Source organism: Ciona intestinalis, chromosome 9 (genome assembly GCF_000224145.3).
Source record: "Ciona intestinalis chromosome 9, KH, whole genome shotgun sequence".
NCBI lineage: Eukaryota > Metazoa > Chordata > Ascidiacea > Phlebobranchia > Cionidae > Ciona > Ciona intestinalis.
The window spans coordinates 4940192-4955746 of NC_020174.2; the positions used below are offsets into that span (position 1 = coordinate 4940192).

The following is a 15555-nucleotide window of genomic DNA, read 5'->3' on the forward strand; positions in this document are numbered from 1 at the left end:
AATTGTGTGAATGATTATGCAGCACATACAAGGAATACTACTGGTTTAATCAGCTCAAAATGAAAAGAAAAAAGCTCAAAAGTTTTAAAATGTTTTTTTTAATGAAATTTTTAAAAACTTCAAAAAAAAAAGATTTCAATTTTTTTTTAAAAACTTACCGGTAATCTTAGGAGTATTTTGGGCGAAGCCACAATAAGGGGTTTCCTGAAATCTCGGATCATTTGTCTTCTGAGAAGGTGGAAGTATTGTGCAGAGGTGGTGGGGTGGCATACTGACATGTTTACTGCATCACTGTCTACAACTGTGGGGGTGGATGTAACTTGGTTATGGCAAGTTGTTATAACTGTTATAACACAGATGTTGCTTACATCACTGACACTTATAATTTTAAAAAGTGACTAGAACAACACATTTACTATATAATTTAAATGTTAAATATTTCATTAAAAAATATGAAAACTAGATGATATTGTGTTTACAGTCAGCGAACGACGTCACTCCATTGTATATATATGTTTATGTTGCCCATTGTTACTTGATCGTTCGTGCGTGGCAAACTAAAGAACGAATCGCTTGTTACGTCACTCGCTTGCCTCGTGCCTTTATTTCTTTGTGTTAACGTTGTGTTATTGTATTTCATTGTGTTTACTTATTTCGCTCATGTTTACCCGTTACTGTTAATCATCTTTGCAGACTCAGTAAACATTCGTTAGTATGTTAATAAATCAAGATATAATGTACATACATACCATCCTCTGAGCTGTTGGTGTTTTGTAAAAACCGTTCAATTCTGCAAGAGGAATGTTCCGGACCTGCTCCATCATAACCATGAGGTAACAAGACAACTAGACCACTTTGCTGCATCCATTTAGCTGATGGAAAAACACATATTCATTATTTATGCCAGCGGTGGATGGGTAAAAATTCCTAGTCACCCACAAGGGTACATATTGTCAACTCATAGCCCGCCGTGCAAGGATAAAAAGTAACCTTCATTCAATAGAAGTATGGGACGCTGCTGAATTAGGTGTTACTGCAATGCTGTAAGACACAATTACACCAGAGCACAGCTCATTCAGATGTTTATAAGTAGCTTGCATGTTTAGTTAATAGGACCAAATCGTACATCCTCAACAAGAGCCTTACACATACAGAACAGAAATACCTTCTCCGGATGAGATGAAAGTATCGAAAATAATCTGTGCCCCGTTGAAGAAATCTCCAAACTGTGATTCCCATATCACGAGTCGGTCCGGATGTTCAACGCTCATCCCGTATTCAAACCCAAGGACTCCTTCTTCTGATAACAAGGAGTTCACCAGCTGTGTGTAGGATGTGTAAGTCTAGATGTGCTTTTAAGGGCTATATAGGGTCATGGGTCTATTCTAGCACAAATCTCAGTTCCCCCCGAGGGTTTGCTGTAGGACCTTACCCATATAGAATAGAATGTGCATATACATTTGGAAAATGGCCTACCGCTGGCCTAAACTTCAGAACCTCAACAACCATCTTTCCCATATATAAATATAACAATAGTAAAACATTCTCCTGCCTATACCCTACCTCAAGGTGTGCGTTTTGGTCTGGTGATAGTTTATTCAGTGGGATATCAACTGCACCGCTCTCCTGGCAAACCATCATGGCATGACGGTGGCCGAAGGTCCCACGACCCACATCCTGTCCACACAACCTGATGTTGTAACCTTGGTGGATCAACGAACCAAACGCTAAAGTCTCAGCCAGCGCCCAGTCAACCAAACCATCAGATTTTAACTTAGTGATTCGAGAATCGGAGTGAGATTTCTGAATTCTGTTGTGAGTTTTCTGAAAAAAAGCTGTTTTATGGTAGGTTTGGTAAGATAACTAATGTTTTTATTCTCTTATTGCTCGCTTTGTCGGGAACGAAGAATGTTTACAGAATTATATACCAGATAACCGTATCCTCACAACTCTAAAAGGAGTTGTTAATTGTTTAAACCCTGATTGTGCTTCCAGTTGATCATTGATATTGCATTTTCTATACAATTTAAATGGCATGTAGGAAAGTTGACTTTGTTAAAGTATCAAAACTAATTAAATTAAGCATTTTGTAAAAATAGTTCCAAAAGGTAATTATCCATCCCAATTTAACTAGAAACTTTAATTGATGTATGTTCTACTATGTGTAAATGGTTAAAAAATCATTTTAAAAGTGGTTATTAATTTCTTTATTTTTTAACTAAATTAACATAAAATATCTATTTAATTTAACTATTACTTAAAAATTATTTTACTAAAATCACCAAAGAAATCTATTAACTTTGAATCACCAAAGTTTACCATTTGTTCAGGCACAGCAACAGACTTTGCACCCACATATCTCAGCACGTCAGCATCACAACCAGTATCCCATGTTGTAACTTTCTTGTCGCTTGGTATTTTCATTTTCCCCCAAGGTGATTTATTTGAAAGATAACTCTTCTCACTGATTGGTCTATTGTCGCTGAATGAATCATTTAAGCGTGACTGCTCCTCAGTTTTCCAACTTTCTATTTCATTTTCAGACAAAATCTTGTTTTCCTGTAAATATAAATAAAAAAAATGTATGTTACCCATTTATCCTTGCGGGGCAATGGCAGTCGTTATAACATAAGTGTTCTGTTTCATACACATCGTGCCTGCTTACGAGTTTTCACATGTGTAACATTTTAGGTAATTTTTTTTTTTTTTGTAAGGCATATACTTTATTAACAACTGTGAATTTAGTTGAAAATATTTAAATCTTTACATAAATCATACTTTTAGTTTCCCGGCATATTCGTCTGGGATTGAGTGTCGGTTGTTTATGACATCATACATGAGTGGTTGTGTCATTGTTGGATCATCAAGCTCATTATGACCCCATCGTCGGAAACAAAGGAGGTCGATTATTATTTCCCTGAATGATGTTATATGTTAAGGAAAGTTAAAAAAACATAAAAAATGATACTTTAGGAACTGTTGCTACAAAAACTCAAATGTGCTAAGCATATAATTACAAACTAACCTCCCACAAAACTAGGACAAAATACTTTTGAAGGATAAAACATAACAGTTCTAATTTCCTTACTTTCTGTATTTTTGTCGATATGCAACAGCGAGTTTGGCAGCTCTTAAAACTTGTTCCGGTTCAGCGCCATTCACGTGAATCACAGGACAACCAATCATTTTGCCTGGAAATACATTTAATGAAATGAAAAACAGCAAATATCTAATTAAAAAAGCAACAAAACTCTGAAAGTCACATTAATTCATACCACACAGTACATACATATATAAATAGTCTGGCCTAATTGCTAGGTCCAACAAGGACCTTAACCATATAGAATGTAATTATGCAAAAAGCATAAAATACAAACAAACTCAATATCATAAAATACCTATATCACTTGTATATAATGAAGATCTTCCCTTATTTGGAGGAGTGGTGAACCCAACTTGGTTGTTAACTATAAGATGAACGGTTCCACCGATGTCAAAGTGTGGTAATCTGCTCATGTTTAAACCCTCCATTACTATGCCTGCAAATAATAATAATAATTAACTCAAACTAACTTACATAAGTATTATAACTGCAAACGATAATGATAATTAATTTAAACTAACACATTAAATAATTCTACCTGCAAACAATATTTAAAACTAATTTAAACTAACTTACAGAAGTATTATAACTGCAAACGATATAAACATAAAATCAAGCTTCATTGTGTAATAAAAAGGTAACAGGCATTATATTTGTTTATTATTTTATATGTTTGTGTTGCATATAAATGTATTTTGTGTGGCAGTGAATGATTGTTCTGCTTTTCTTGTTTTAAATAATTAAAAAAGACTAGTCACTCAAACTTTTTGCCATTATTCAAATTTGGTCATTGTAGAATATGAAAAACTTCTGTCGAAATATATAAAGGTTGCAACTTCCATATTAGCTACAACAGTGTTGATGTTGTTTACAGTTTTCCAACATTTTACATAAACAATTAAATCAAATTAGCATGGGACAGGATGTTGCCTCATTCACGAGGTGTGGAAAATCCATTGAAAGTTTGATCATTGAAAATATAAATAGAGGTTTTAATAGGATGAAGTCAGTATGTAAAGGTAGGGCAGGATGGCCGGACTTGCATGCTTATGTGGAGTGCTAATGCTTGTGTTAAGCATTGCAAACGGTAAATTAAAAAATATGAATTGTTTAGACTGGCACATTAACATTATTTATGATAAACAATTTTAAAAGAAATGGTTATCATTTTTTACGTGTGCCCAAATTTTTATAACACCAAGTTTTAAATTTAATTTAACGAGGAACTTAATTAATTTTAATGTATGATATACTAATTCTTGTATTGTTTTAAAGAGATGAAACTGCATACAATTTTACAGATATAAGTATCTTATGTTTAATAACTTTAATCTATAATAAAATAACCCATTAACACTTTTAAACTACAGCACAGCAAAAGACAACCACAAGAAATAATGTGATCTATACATTTTCTCACTTTGGTAAAAACTGGACTTCAAGTGAATCAGCATGCCACGAATATTACAATGGAAACCTGGTAACTACTCCAACTAAAAACTTGCAAGACTACCTGGCTAGCCAGCTTAACTTTGGATGGAGGTAAATGGTTTGAAAGTTTATTCAAAAAAGATATTGGCTTAGCAATGGTAATGGTGTGTCATGAGACATTTTTGTTTCTATTAAAAAGTTGCCTTTTACAGAACAACATTTAGAGGTGTATAATTTTTTATATAGTGGGGTTAGAGTATTAGGTTATGAGGCCTTCTTGGGGTAGTGGACTAACAGAATCCCAAGTCCCATGACGTGCCTCACTGTAGAACCTCACCTATGTAGAATAGAATGTGCATATACAGTGTTGGGGTAATTGACCAACTTTTGTCTAAAACCCTGAGTGTAAGAATAACGGCACACTCTAGCCTTAAGGTTTTAATTTTAAAAAAAAATTGCTCTAATATAGTGGTGAGTTCTATTGGATTGGGTTAAAGAATGAAAGTGGTTGGAGGTGGGTGACAGGAAATCCTCTTACTACAACTAATTGGGACCAAGTTAAAGGGGTTGGGGATTGTGTTGTTGCGTTGAGGGTGAATGGAAAGTGGAAACAAATGCAGTGCAGCAGTCAACATCAATATATATGTGAATCTAAATGTAAGTGTCTATATATATATATATTCGGTAAAAAATTATATATATACTTTATTTCCAGTCACTAAGCAAGAAAACTACTTCCGATTGAATGGAACTGGCCGGCTACACTTTATAAGCCATGCTAAACTACGTCACCAAGAAGCTGTGCAGATGTGTGGGAAAGTTAACAAACAACTGGCTGTGGTTGATACACCGGGGTTGCAAGATTTGGTGGCACAAAAGTTGAACATGATCAGCGGGAATGAGTTTTATATTGGGCTCTCAATGGATGGCAATGTCCTTACATGGGGTGATGGGAGAACCCTTGCAAGCACTGGGTTTAGTAATTGGGACGAAGGCTACCCCGATATTATAGATGAGAGAGACTGTGTGTATGTTAATAAAAAAGGCAAATGGAGAAATGGTTTGTGTACTACACCGAGAAACTTCATTTGCCAAGGTGAATATTTTCTTCGAAGTTTAGACCAGGGGTGCTTAAAGTTTAATTGTAAGGCTTACAATGGGGCAACAGAAGTAAAATATCTTACGAGCTATAACTAAACATGCTTTTTAATTAGGAAGGTAGAGTGTTTATATTGTGTGTAGACTATTTTTAAAAGGGGCGCATTTTAAAAATCCCTGGATTAAAACATTAATGACAAACACTATATTGGTACTTGGTAGCAAATGTGACTGGAATTAAAGTTTTATAAAAACATATTCTTTTTTGACTTCAACTTTTGCCTACATCCTTTTACTTCATACATTTACTTTTATTACAGAACTGAGTCCAGTTATACTACCAACAACAACTCAACGAGGTAAGATATCAATTATTAGTTAAACACATGTAGTTTAACTTTGGTATAAATACAGACTACACAACTTTGGGCATGAGTTCTACAATTCTAGGTTTCAATACTACGAACACAACTACGGAAACATCACAAAACATAGACATGACAGGCCACTTCACCACCACAATAGGTTTGTTATGCTTTATTATTCTGACTTTCAACTTGTATTTTTAGTTTATAATTTGACACCTTGGTACAGTGGTCGGCAAGCTTGCCTCCGCAAGGTTATGGGTCCGAGGCTGAACGCTGCTACCATTGTGAGCGTTTGTGTCCTTCAGCAAGACAATTAATGGTAAACCCTAATGGGGTCTTGTTGTATAAACAAAACATTGTTTCTTTTAGGTCACATAAAACAATTGATAGAAGATCTCTTGCACACTTAGTAGTTCATAGTTAAATTAAACTATAAATCTATTGATGTGGAAATTTAAAACTTTTGACTACTAAACCCACTACTAAAATCTAAATATTCACATTTAAATTGACAATAGGCTAAAAAAATGTTTGAAATAGTAAAATACAACATATTTTATTCCACAGTGACACACCCTTCAACTACAAGCAATGCAAGTTATGGACCAACAAGAACAACAAGTGTGATTGCTGTCAACGTACTTTTAACTTATGTGTTTTACTTTACCACAATGTAACAGCCTATTTAACACCGTCACACATTATGCTCCCATATCACTTTGCTATTACTGTATAACCATGCAGCAAAATGATTAATACAGACCTCGACAAAGTTATTATTAAACAACTATAAAGAGTATATATGAATATATATATATAATTCATATTATTAAAATGATTTTTTTTAATCTTAAAATTGCTATTTTTCATATGCAGAGTGCAGACAAACATTTGGTACAAAACTGCGAATGGAATTCCAATGTTTATAATTATAGAAAGTTTTTCTTTCAAATTATTGTACATATTGTACGTTTGATGATTGTTTACTTAATATCATAGATTTAAATAAATTTTACTGTTTTCAGTAAATTTACACAATCAATATATTTTTCATGAGTTTCAATAAGCCATATTGTAGTTACAGTAAACGCTGAATGCTCCGATATGTGGAGTGTGTGTTTAATAAAACCACCTGTATACTGTGCCTGTGTGTTTTATATTTAGGAACTGCCTAATCTTCAGATATTGGCAGTTTATGAAAAGTGCCATAAAATTGACCTCGCAACACTATGGCAACATAATTGCAATGGAAGCTCAATCTACCTCTGCAATTTGCCGCATGCCTGTTTATAAAGATGTAATATCATACTTAAAAGTCAAAAGAGGACATTTTTAAATACCTCGAATACTCATTGAGTATTTAGTACTACGGCAATAGCAAACAAAACTGTTCCAATTGTTTATCGCCGTGTTGAATTTATGAACTCCAATATATGAAACCTTACCTTGCCCAGTAAATGAAGCATCTCCATGCAACAAAAGACATGTAGCTTTACTGCCTCTTGTGGTATCTTCTGTTGAATAATCACCATCTTTAATTGTTTGTTGACGACCGCGGCATCTACCCTGTGCTACTGTGTTCTCTGCCTGATCAAATTATAAATAGTCAATTAATTTATTAATCCTAAAAAAGCAAAATTATGAAAAACAATTTATAATAAAAACTTTTAGATAATTCATGTAATTTTTAAATTTTAGAGCATATGCTATAATTAATTTCTGGAAATTATAACGAAAATTGAAGGGGCTGAAACAGTTACAGTCTCACAGATAACATGTATTAGGCCAGTTTTAATAAACTCACTTCTAAATGTGATGGATTGGGAATTAAATTAACATGAAGGTTTTTTCCTTCTTCAAATACAAGATCAGTAGACATGCTCAGATGTGACAATACGTCACCAGTAGCTATCGGCATTGCTTCATCTGGGAATTCAGGGGAACCTTTAATTTTTTGGATCATTACCTAAAAAATAAATAAGGAGGGTTTAAAAAAAAGTTTCAAAATATAAAATGCAAAATAATGTACTGTGGCAGTAAAAGTTTGACATAATGAACAATAATAGCAAATAAATGTAAAAACACTAAACTGCCATTCTAGAAAAAAATGTAATGTAATGAATGTAACTTACTTTATCCTCACGTAGCCGCCCACAATGGTAGCAACGTCGAGCCTTGAACCCATAACCTCTGGGTTACAGGCAGGCGCGCTAACCACTATACCATGGCACCGAAAATGACATCTTACTATTTCTATCATGCATTAACTCTTTTTAGGTTGGAAAATTTTTGAAACTCTAAAAAAATCTCCAACGAACCTCAACAGGATAATTAAGCAACCCAACAAGTAGATTGTTCCTTCCTCTATGTGGCATCCCTATAACCACATCCTCCACCCCATCAAGTGAGGAGCTACGTAAATATTCCTCCACAAACACCAGCATACTCTCAGCACCTTCACCCCCGTATCTTTTCAATGTCGGGAACTTTGTTGCGAGGAAATTGTCGAGCACCTGAAAATGGAAGGTACAACTAAAACAGCTAAAAATTATAGGCTATATTAAAGTCATTTAAAACTGTTTGGATATTTTATGGGTAAAAAAACAACACACTTCAATAAATAAATCATATTTTATTATGTGGCAGGGCAACAGCCGGATTTTTTGTGGGATTTTTGGAGTAATTGGCAGGAAGTATAAATATCCTGCACATGGGGCATTTATAACAGTGGCAGTATCAAGGCTCGCACCCATATCCTCGGTCAAAAGCGGGCCTGCTAACGGAGCTAACCACTTCGCCATGACAACATACGAACCTGCGATTTGACCATCAGCTCAGCCATTCTTCGCTTTTGATCTTGAGACGTTTCCTCGCTTTGTACAAGAGAGAATTGGTCAAGTAACCATTGCTTCTCACTAGCAGAAGTCATGCTGTCGGTTTCTAATGTAATATTTCCACAGAACTTCTCACTCAGTTCTCCAACCAGGGTTTCTACAGTTTTGGTTTCACCTAAAATACAATCTTCTGTTAGCATAGTTTATAATATACAAACATAGACATATAACAGGAGCACCCCAGTTGTAAAGACCAAAACAGCTTTTATCCTGCTATTGGGTGTCTATACAAACCAGCATAGGTGTCTATACAAACCCCTGATTTTGTGAAAAAAAGTAAAACAACGCTTATAGTTACACATGTAAAACAAAACTCAAATACATATTATCCGTCTAACCTTGAATTGATATGTCTTGCTGGAGTTCCAACCCATAGAGCGAAGGATCCAGTAAAGCAAACCTTTCAAGTTCAGGCAGATGTGGTAGTTTTAAAGGATTAAGTTTCCCAATTCTGTGGCCATGTCTTTCATATTGTTCAATTAATCTTTCAACGCCTTGCATAGTTGGGTCGTTTGAGGTGGAAGATATAGTTTCATTATTAACAACATTTGCTGCTTGTTTGTAACCGTGAACGTCCTCCCGGTAACGGTAACCACGAGTAAAAACTGCGACATGCTTTGCACACTTTGCATAACACATCGTAGAGACACTTTTAATTAATGCTGGACACGGCATGTTGATGGTATTTGCACCTATTCTGATTCAAACATCAATTAGTACTAAACAGCAAAGCGAACTTCAATTGCATTTAATGAATAAATCTGAATAAAAAATGAGATGTATTAAATAATCGGACTGCACGTAGATATAAAAGTAACGTTTCGCGCACACGGTTTACTGCACATTTACGTAACACATATACACGGCAGTCACCATCCGTACATAATAACCACAACAGTTATGACGTCACATGTTGTAACATAGAGAAATATTGTCAAGAATATCGTGTGATAGTGCATCCCCACAGAAATAAAAAAGAATAGAAGGCGCATCTCCAATGTCGGCAAAGGAGAGAGCACGATACACTCTCTCTCTTTTACGGGTCGTTCCCGTTTACTATTGTAGTCAATGGAGTCGATGACGTTTTGTGTAGTTTTTCTTCGTTTTTTGACTTAATTTAAAGTTATTGTGTAAAAAAACTATTTTCTAATATATATATATTTCTAAAAAAACGTTTGTTTGAAATTTTTAATTAATTTTTTTAAATAATTAAATTTCCTAAACAAGTGGTAAACTGTAAGCGTTAACGTACCAAATAACTAAACTAGCCTAACAAACTTGAATAGTTGGTGTAGTTTTTAAAATAAACAGCTAAAACCGTCCAAAAATACTATGCGCCTATCTTTTACAATGGAGACGAAGGGAAATGGGGACGGAGTTGGCGGTCACGTGAATAGAAAAAAGAATATATCACGGTTTTGGAAAGTTGCGCGTTCTACTCTTTTTTATTTCTGTGTGCATCCCGTAATTCTAACAAAATATAGAAAATTAATTCTATACTAATATTTTAAGAATCGAATTGTTAACCGCGTAAAACTTCCGCATGCTGCAAAGTGTCGGTGTGCGGTTTGTGCAAAATGCGCACACATCCAATGTACTGGTAAACTGACATCACAGTACTCTGATCTTACTATCTAGTATCTATGTAACTAATATTTTAAACTAAATTTTCTTATAAAACCCGCAAGAGGCACACAACAACTAGCATTTAATATTATTGTAGGGATTTATTATAACAATGTTACAATGAGTAAATGAACACAGGGTTTCAAAGGGAAACAATAATCATGTTGTGTTTGTGATGTGAATAATTTGTGACGTCGTCATTGATGACATCATTATGCTTAATAAACCCATCACCTCCCAGCTAGGCAGGCACGCTAACCAACTGTTCCACGACATTGCCTTAGCCAAAGACAAACCAGCCCACAATGACAGTAGAGCACCCAACACAATGTCTTGTGGTTATGGTAGCACTCTATCAATCAACCCAATGCTATTGATCAATGCATAATACAACGTCAATAATTAATTACAACATCGTAATTAATTAAAACATCAACAAAAAATATTGGCTGTATACATTAAGCAGCACACACTGAACAAAACAATGTTAGAAATTTTTGTGAATATATTATTTTGAAGAAACAGACCGCAAAGGCAGTCTTATTCTTCTAAACTCTGCGTTCAGCTTTTAAATAAAGTCCAGTTGTAGCTCTGTAAATCACATCTACTGAATGCTGGATCTTTTTAGATAAATCTGGTTTAAGTTGGAATTTGCTTAATACTTGCGCCACAGCAATTTTAATTTCATTCATAGCGAAACGCTGACCAATGCAGTTCCTGTAAGCAATGTAATACTTACTACAACGAATGTAGGTCTTGAAAATTAATATAAATTATATTCTGCTAGCAGGTATAAAGTAAATAATCTTCCAACGGCTATCTAGTATGATAAAACGTACTGTATTTGCGATGTTTCGTCTGCCATCTGACAAGACTTTATCAGGAAATGTAACGCAACATACACGCGAGCCAAAACTTTAAGAAAACATAGAAAATACACGAGGTTTTTTCATACCAGGTGAGCCATTGAAAGACGATTGATGCATATTTATACCCATATAGCAACAAGAGTCATTTCAGCGTGGATGTCTTATTTAATACAATATGCGAGCCAGCATACCAGTTACCACACACCAACGATGGTAGCGGTATTAAGCACGAAACTGCTGTTATTCGGTCAACACCTAATCACTGAGCCTCTGCCCCTTAAAATCTGTGTTGTTTTTAACCAGTGTGATTTGATTGTTGTTGAAACTTACCTTGGGCCAGCAGAGAAAGGTACATAAGCATAACTACTCATGCTTTTCATGTTTTCCTGCGTGAACCGACTTGGATCAAATATATGAGGATCCTTCCAAAACTCCTCGTGATGATGTAATGCATAAATATGTAGAATTACATCGGTGTCTGGGAAATTAATAAATGTGACTTATTTATTCTTAATTTTTAGCCATAATAAAAAAAACAATCACGGACCCATAAAGTAACATATGTGGTAACTCGTAAACTGGCAAAAGTGTATGAAACAGAACACCCAAGTTAAAACAACTGTCGCTTCCCAGCCACACCAGGATAAAGCAAGTTACATTCATTCATGTATTTAATTCCTAAATAAAGCAATTCTTATCATTTAAAATTTAACTGCATATCTCTACCTTTCACAATGGTCTTCCCATCAACTTCAATATCTTTGTTAAGTTTACGGAAAATGATTGGAACTGGTGGATATTGGCGCAAACTTTCTTTGATGCATAATGTAAGGTGGGGAAGGTTGGACAGATCATTCCTGGCCAATAGAAGAACAACAGTTTTATTTATGGAAGAACACAAGGACTAAACTATATGATATAGTAGGAAGGGGGAAGTTGGGACACCTTTAGTACATAATATTCAAATATCCTGACCGTGTTTTAAACAATTAACGTTGGTCTGTGGGAGTCGTGAGGATACGGTTTTATAATTCTTTGAATGTGTTTCGTTTGCTATAAAATGGGGCGAGAAAATAGAACAAAAAGGTATCCCATCTTCCCCCACTCTACCATGTATTCATGAAAGATATGTTAAAGAATCTATGAAAAAAGAAGCATGTAGGTGGCCCTATTTATACAGGACTTTTATGTTGTCTGATCCAGAGTCCATACTATTTAAAATTGGTAACATTAAGTGTTTAAAGATCTTTAACAAATTTCCACCAACAATACCAACCATTCAATATCAGTACGGTCAGCCATAACTTTCTTAATCTCTTGAAAGCATTTTTCCTGATGCTCAGGGTGCATGGCTAAGCAATAAAATGTCCATGAAATTCCACTAGCAGTTGTATCATGGCCCTCAAACATAAAAGTGTCAACTTCGGCGCGAATCTCAGAATCTGACAACCCCTTTCCATCACTGTCCTTTTTAAATTTTGAGAAATTTTATATATGTTGTACTGACTGTTATTGTTTAAAGACAGAAGCCAAACTAAGTTCCACACTTACCCTGGCTTTCAAAAGTGTGTCAAGAAAATCGAAATGTTTCCGTGTTCCGTTGTGTGCAGGTTGCCCAATGTCGCAGTTTCTACGATCGATAACTGATTCGGAAAACTTATGCACATCATCACAAAGTTTCTTGTATAATTTCCCATTTTTTCTGGTTCAGAAAAATAAAACAATTTTTAACACTACTTATTTTTATATAAAATAGAAAGATAAATATTTTTTTTAATTATATATTTTCAGGATACTTTGAAGTATACAATCAAAGACAGCAAAAAAGGTTCAAAGGTAAAAGTTTAATGGTTAGACTAACTGTGAGTGTGACTTACGTGAGATAATAGATTGGATCAATTCTTTTGAAAAGATTTAAATCTCTCATTCGCTTTACAACAGTATTGCTCAGTTGATATATCTTTGCAACATATGTGTTGGTGGATCTATAAAATATAAGTTCAAGCTGACATTAAAGCACAGAAAATACAAACATGTTAATTTTGTAAAAATGAATGTAGCTTACTTTATCCTCACGCCAGCCTAAAAGTTACCAAGTATGTTACTTTGTGGGTGATTATTTTTGTGATTTTTTTCTTTTGTAGATAAAAAAGTTGTAACTACATACATAGCACAAAGTTTATTCACCAGTAAGCAGAAGAACATGCTTGCAGATTGACTTTTCTACCACCGTTGGCATGCTTATATTTAGGAAAGACACTTAACTGTCATTGATTCAAACTAGTGGACATTAATTGGTTGTCCAAATTACCAGTCATACATAGAACAAAAAGGAAAAATCACCCACCAAGTTACATTGTTGGTTACATATTTATTCTACCCCTTTTTGAGTTACCGAAAGGACTAAAGGAATTTTAATCAATCAAAGTTACATAAATTTGGAAATGATATAATGGTGTTAGAAAATTAAACTGAAAACTTACTTTTCCTCTTGGCAGTTGGATTGATAAGACATTAAACACTTGAGGATAGTGTCTAATGTCATAAGGCTTGCAGAATGAAATATTTCAATCTTCGCAACTTTATTTTCAGATGTCTTGCCTAACCAATTTTCCTGTGGAGTTATGTAAAATGTTTAAACAGATATTTAACTGTAACTCATTTATCCACGCGTGTGGGGCAACAACAGTCGTTATAACACGGATGTTTTGTTTCATACACTTCATAGGAATCCTGACCGAAATCCTAGAACCCATGCCGTACTACATTGCGATACATCACCATATAGAATAGAATAGGCCACCTAAACAAGTCAGAATAAATTTACTCCTATTACATGAGCATTACACCTATTATATAAACCTTTTTTGTAAAAAAATTATACCCCAAAAAAAACAATCTTACCACCATAACATGAGCACTTTCATTCATGGTTTTTACGTAAGGTTTAAGAACTTCAAAATGAAATGAAGGAGTAAGCAACCTTCGATGACGGAACCAAACCTTGTCCTCCAAAACCAACAGTCCATGTCCTAACAACAATTATACTTAACACAGAAGCCCACTTTTGTAATGTTTCTTGACTATTTGATGTTTTTAAAAATTTATTTTTATCTGGATATGGGTAATTGATTAATGTCTAGAATAACATTAATTAAAAACTGGATTTGGGGTTTGGTCAACTTTAGATTGTCAGCTTTAAAAAGTCTTTAATACTGAATAATTTTTATATCACAGTATTACAGTAATATAATTTTTACCAAGCCATTCAAACAACATCTTGTAAGCTCTGTTGAGTTTTGGGGCATCAGAAGCTGCACAAATATAATAAAGTTATTCGCACAGTGATATGCCTGTAATAAATTCTGCGAACCTAACCTTGATCTGGTGCTCATAGAGTTGAACAATTCTTGTTTAAACAAATAAAGTTTGATTTTTATCTGATACGTTTCTTGGCACGAGATCACTATGTATTCATAAGTTTGTTAACACATAACCAACACGAGAAACAAATAAAAGGCAAAGTAAATATTATCTCATAGTGGTAATAAGTAAACAATAAGTTGCCAAAATGTTAGCAGTACAGAACTGTATGTGTTTTAACACTTGTTGTTTTGTCATTATATCCTGTCTTTCGTTTAAAATATTTCTAAATCTTTACTATCGTAATCAAAGAGACAAATAAAAGTTATTATTATTACTATTACCCAGGTGCACAAAAGAGTTTTAATAACGTGTTATTACGTCTAAGATTAGTAAAACACAATAAAAATTAAGTAACACTTGTTCTTTTAAGATGTAGTAATAAAAATTTGTAATAAGTGCCTCACCTGGTGCACAGAGAACAGCCTTTATCATATTTGGGTGATAAGCATTTAATGAAAGAAATATAGGACCAAGTTGACCTCTAAAACCTTGAGGAAATTGCTTTGTCATTTCCTTGATGTAAGTAAAATAGTAAGCACTGTCTTTTTGGACCTCTGCAATCTGAAAGAAACAATCAATGTAGTATTTTTCTTTAAACACATTGGGAAATATTTGTGTAATAAAAGTTGAATAAACATAACTTGTTTTATCCCAGCATGGTAACACCAGTCATTATAACACGATTGTTCTGTTTCATAACCCCCTGTGCATGCTTACAAGTTACCAAACATCTGTATGTA

The 15555-nt window shown here is 34.2% G+C and overlaps 3 protein-coding genes across 5 annotated transcripts in view; 1 reads left to right on the plus strand and 2 right to left on the minus strand.

Moving 5' to 3' along the window:
* Nucleotides 1–9657, minus strand: part of LOC100179490 (probable 2-oxoglutarate dehydrogenase E1 component DHKTD1, mitochondrial) — a 13005-nt gene extending 3348 nt beyond the window's left edge. Inside the window, exons 1-13 of the mRNA XM_009861434.3 lie at nucleotides 9233–9657; nucleotides 8816–9009; nucleotides 8319–8513; nucleotides 7805–7966; nucleotides 7446–7587; nucleotides 3399–3539; nucleotides 3089–3191; nucleotides 2779–2917; nucleotides 2320–2559; nucleotides 1564–1824; nucleotides 1166–1322; nucleotides 750–872; nucleotides 159–301 (exon numbers count right to left, since the gene is read on the minus strand). Of these exons, the coding sequence (XP_009859736.1) occupies nucleotides 159–301; nucleotides 750–872; nucleotides 1166–1322; nucleotides 1564–1824; nucleotides 2320–2559; nucleotides 2779–2917; nucleotides 3089–3191; nucleotides 3399–3539; nucleotides 7446–7587; nucleotides 7805–7966; nucleotides 8319–8513; nucleotides 8816–9009; nucleotides 9233–9569 (2337 nt within the window). The 5' untranslated portion in view covers nucleotides 9570–9657. The remainder of the gene's footprint in view (nucleotides 1–158; nucleotides 302–749; nucleotides 873–1165; nucleotides 1323–1563; nucleotides 1825–2319; nucleotides 2560–2778; nucleotides 2918–3088; nucleotides 3192–3398; nucleotides 3540–7445; nucleotides 7588–7804; nucleotides 7967–8318; nucleotides 8514–8815; nucleotides 9010–9232) is intronic.
* On the plus strand, nucleotides 3736–7144 carry LOC100177151 (secretory phospholipase A2 receptor-like). Of its 2 annotated transcripts, XM_026836061.1 has the most exons (8): nucleotides 3736–4190; nucleotides 4474–4645; nucleotides 5004–5191; nucleotides 5250–5630; nucleotides 5953–5991; nucleotides 6047–6157; nucleotides 6227–6319; nucleotides 6568–7144. In XM_026836061.1, exons 1-7 carry the CDS (start codon nucleotides 4133–4135, stop codon nucleotides 6268–6270), a joined length of 993 nt encoding a protein of 330 aa, XP_026691862.1. In that variant the 5' UTR covers nucleotides 3736–4132; the 3' UTR covers nucleotides 6271–6319; nucleotides 6568–7144. The 2 variants fall into 2 exon arrangements, with proteins under 2 accessions (XP_026691862.1, XP_002132048.2); XM_002132012.5 differs by lacking the exon at nucleotides 6227–6319 and having other exon boundaries at nucleotides 3747–4190.
* A 944-nt stretch (nucleotides 9658–10601) lies between the features above and the next one.
* The window catches only part of LOC100181903 (cytochrome P450 4F4-like), a 5792-nt gene continuing 838 nt past the window's right edge, over nucleotides 10602–15555 (minus strand). Inside the window, exons 3-12 of one of the 2 annotated variants that reach the window (XM_018813389.1) lie at nucleotides 15220–15376; nucleotides 14650–14703; nucleotides 14297–14421; nucleotides 13873–14003; nucleotides 13267–13374; nucleotides 12941–13091; nucleotides 12666–12856; nucleotides 12116–12246; nucleotides 11720–11867; nucleotides 10602–11237 (exon numbers count right to left, since the gene is read on the minus strand). In XM_018813389.1, the coding sequence (XP_018668934.1) occupies nucleotides 11069–11237; nucleotides 11720–11867; nucleotides 12116–12246; nucleotides 12666–12856; nucleotides 12941–13091; nucleotides 13267–13374; nucleotides 13873–14003; nucleotides 14297–14421; nucleotides 14650–14703; nucleotides 15220–15376 (1365 nt within the window). In that variant the 3' untranslated portion in view covers nucleotides 10602–11068. Of the gene's footprint in view, nucleotides 11238–11719; nucleotides 11868–12115; nucleotides 12247–12665; nucleotides 12857–12940; nucleotides 13092–13266; nucleotides 13375–13872; nucleotides 14004–14293; nucleotides 14422–14649; nucleotides 14704–15219; nucleotides 15377–15555 lie in introns of both variants that reach the window. The other variant, XM_009861435.2, reaches the window with a different exon arrangement.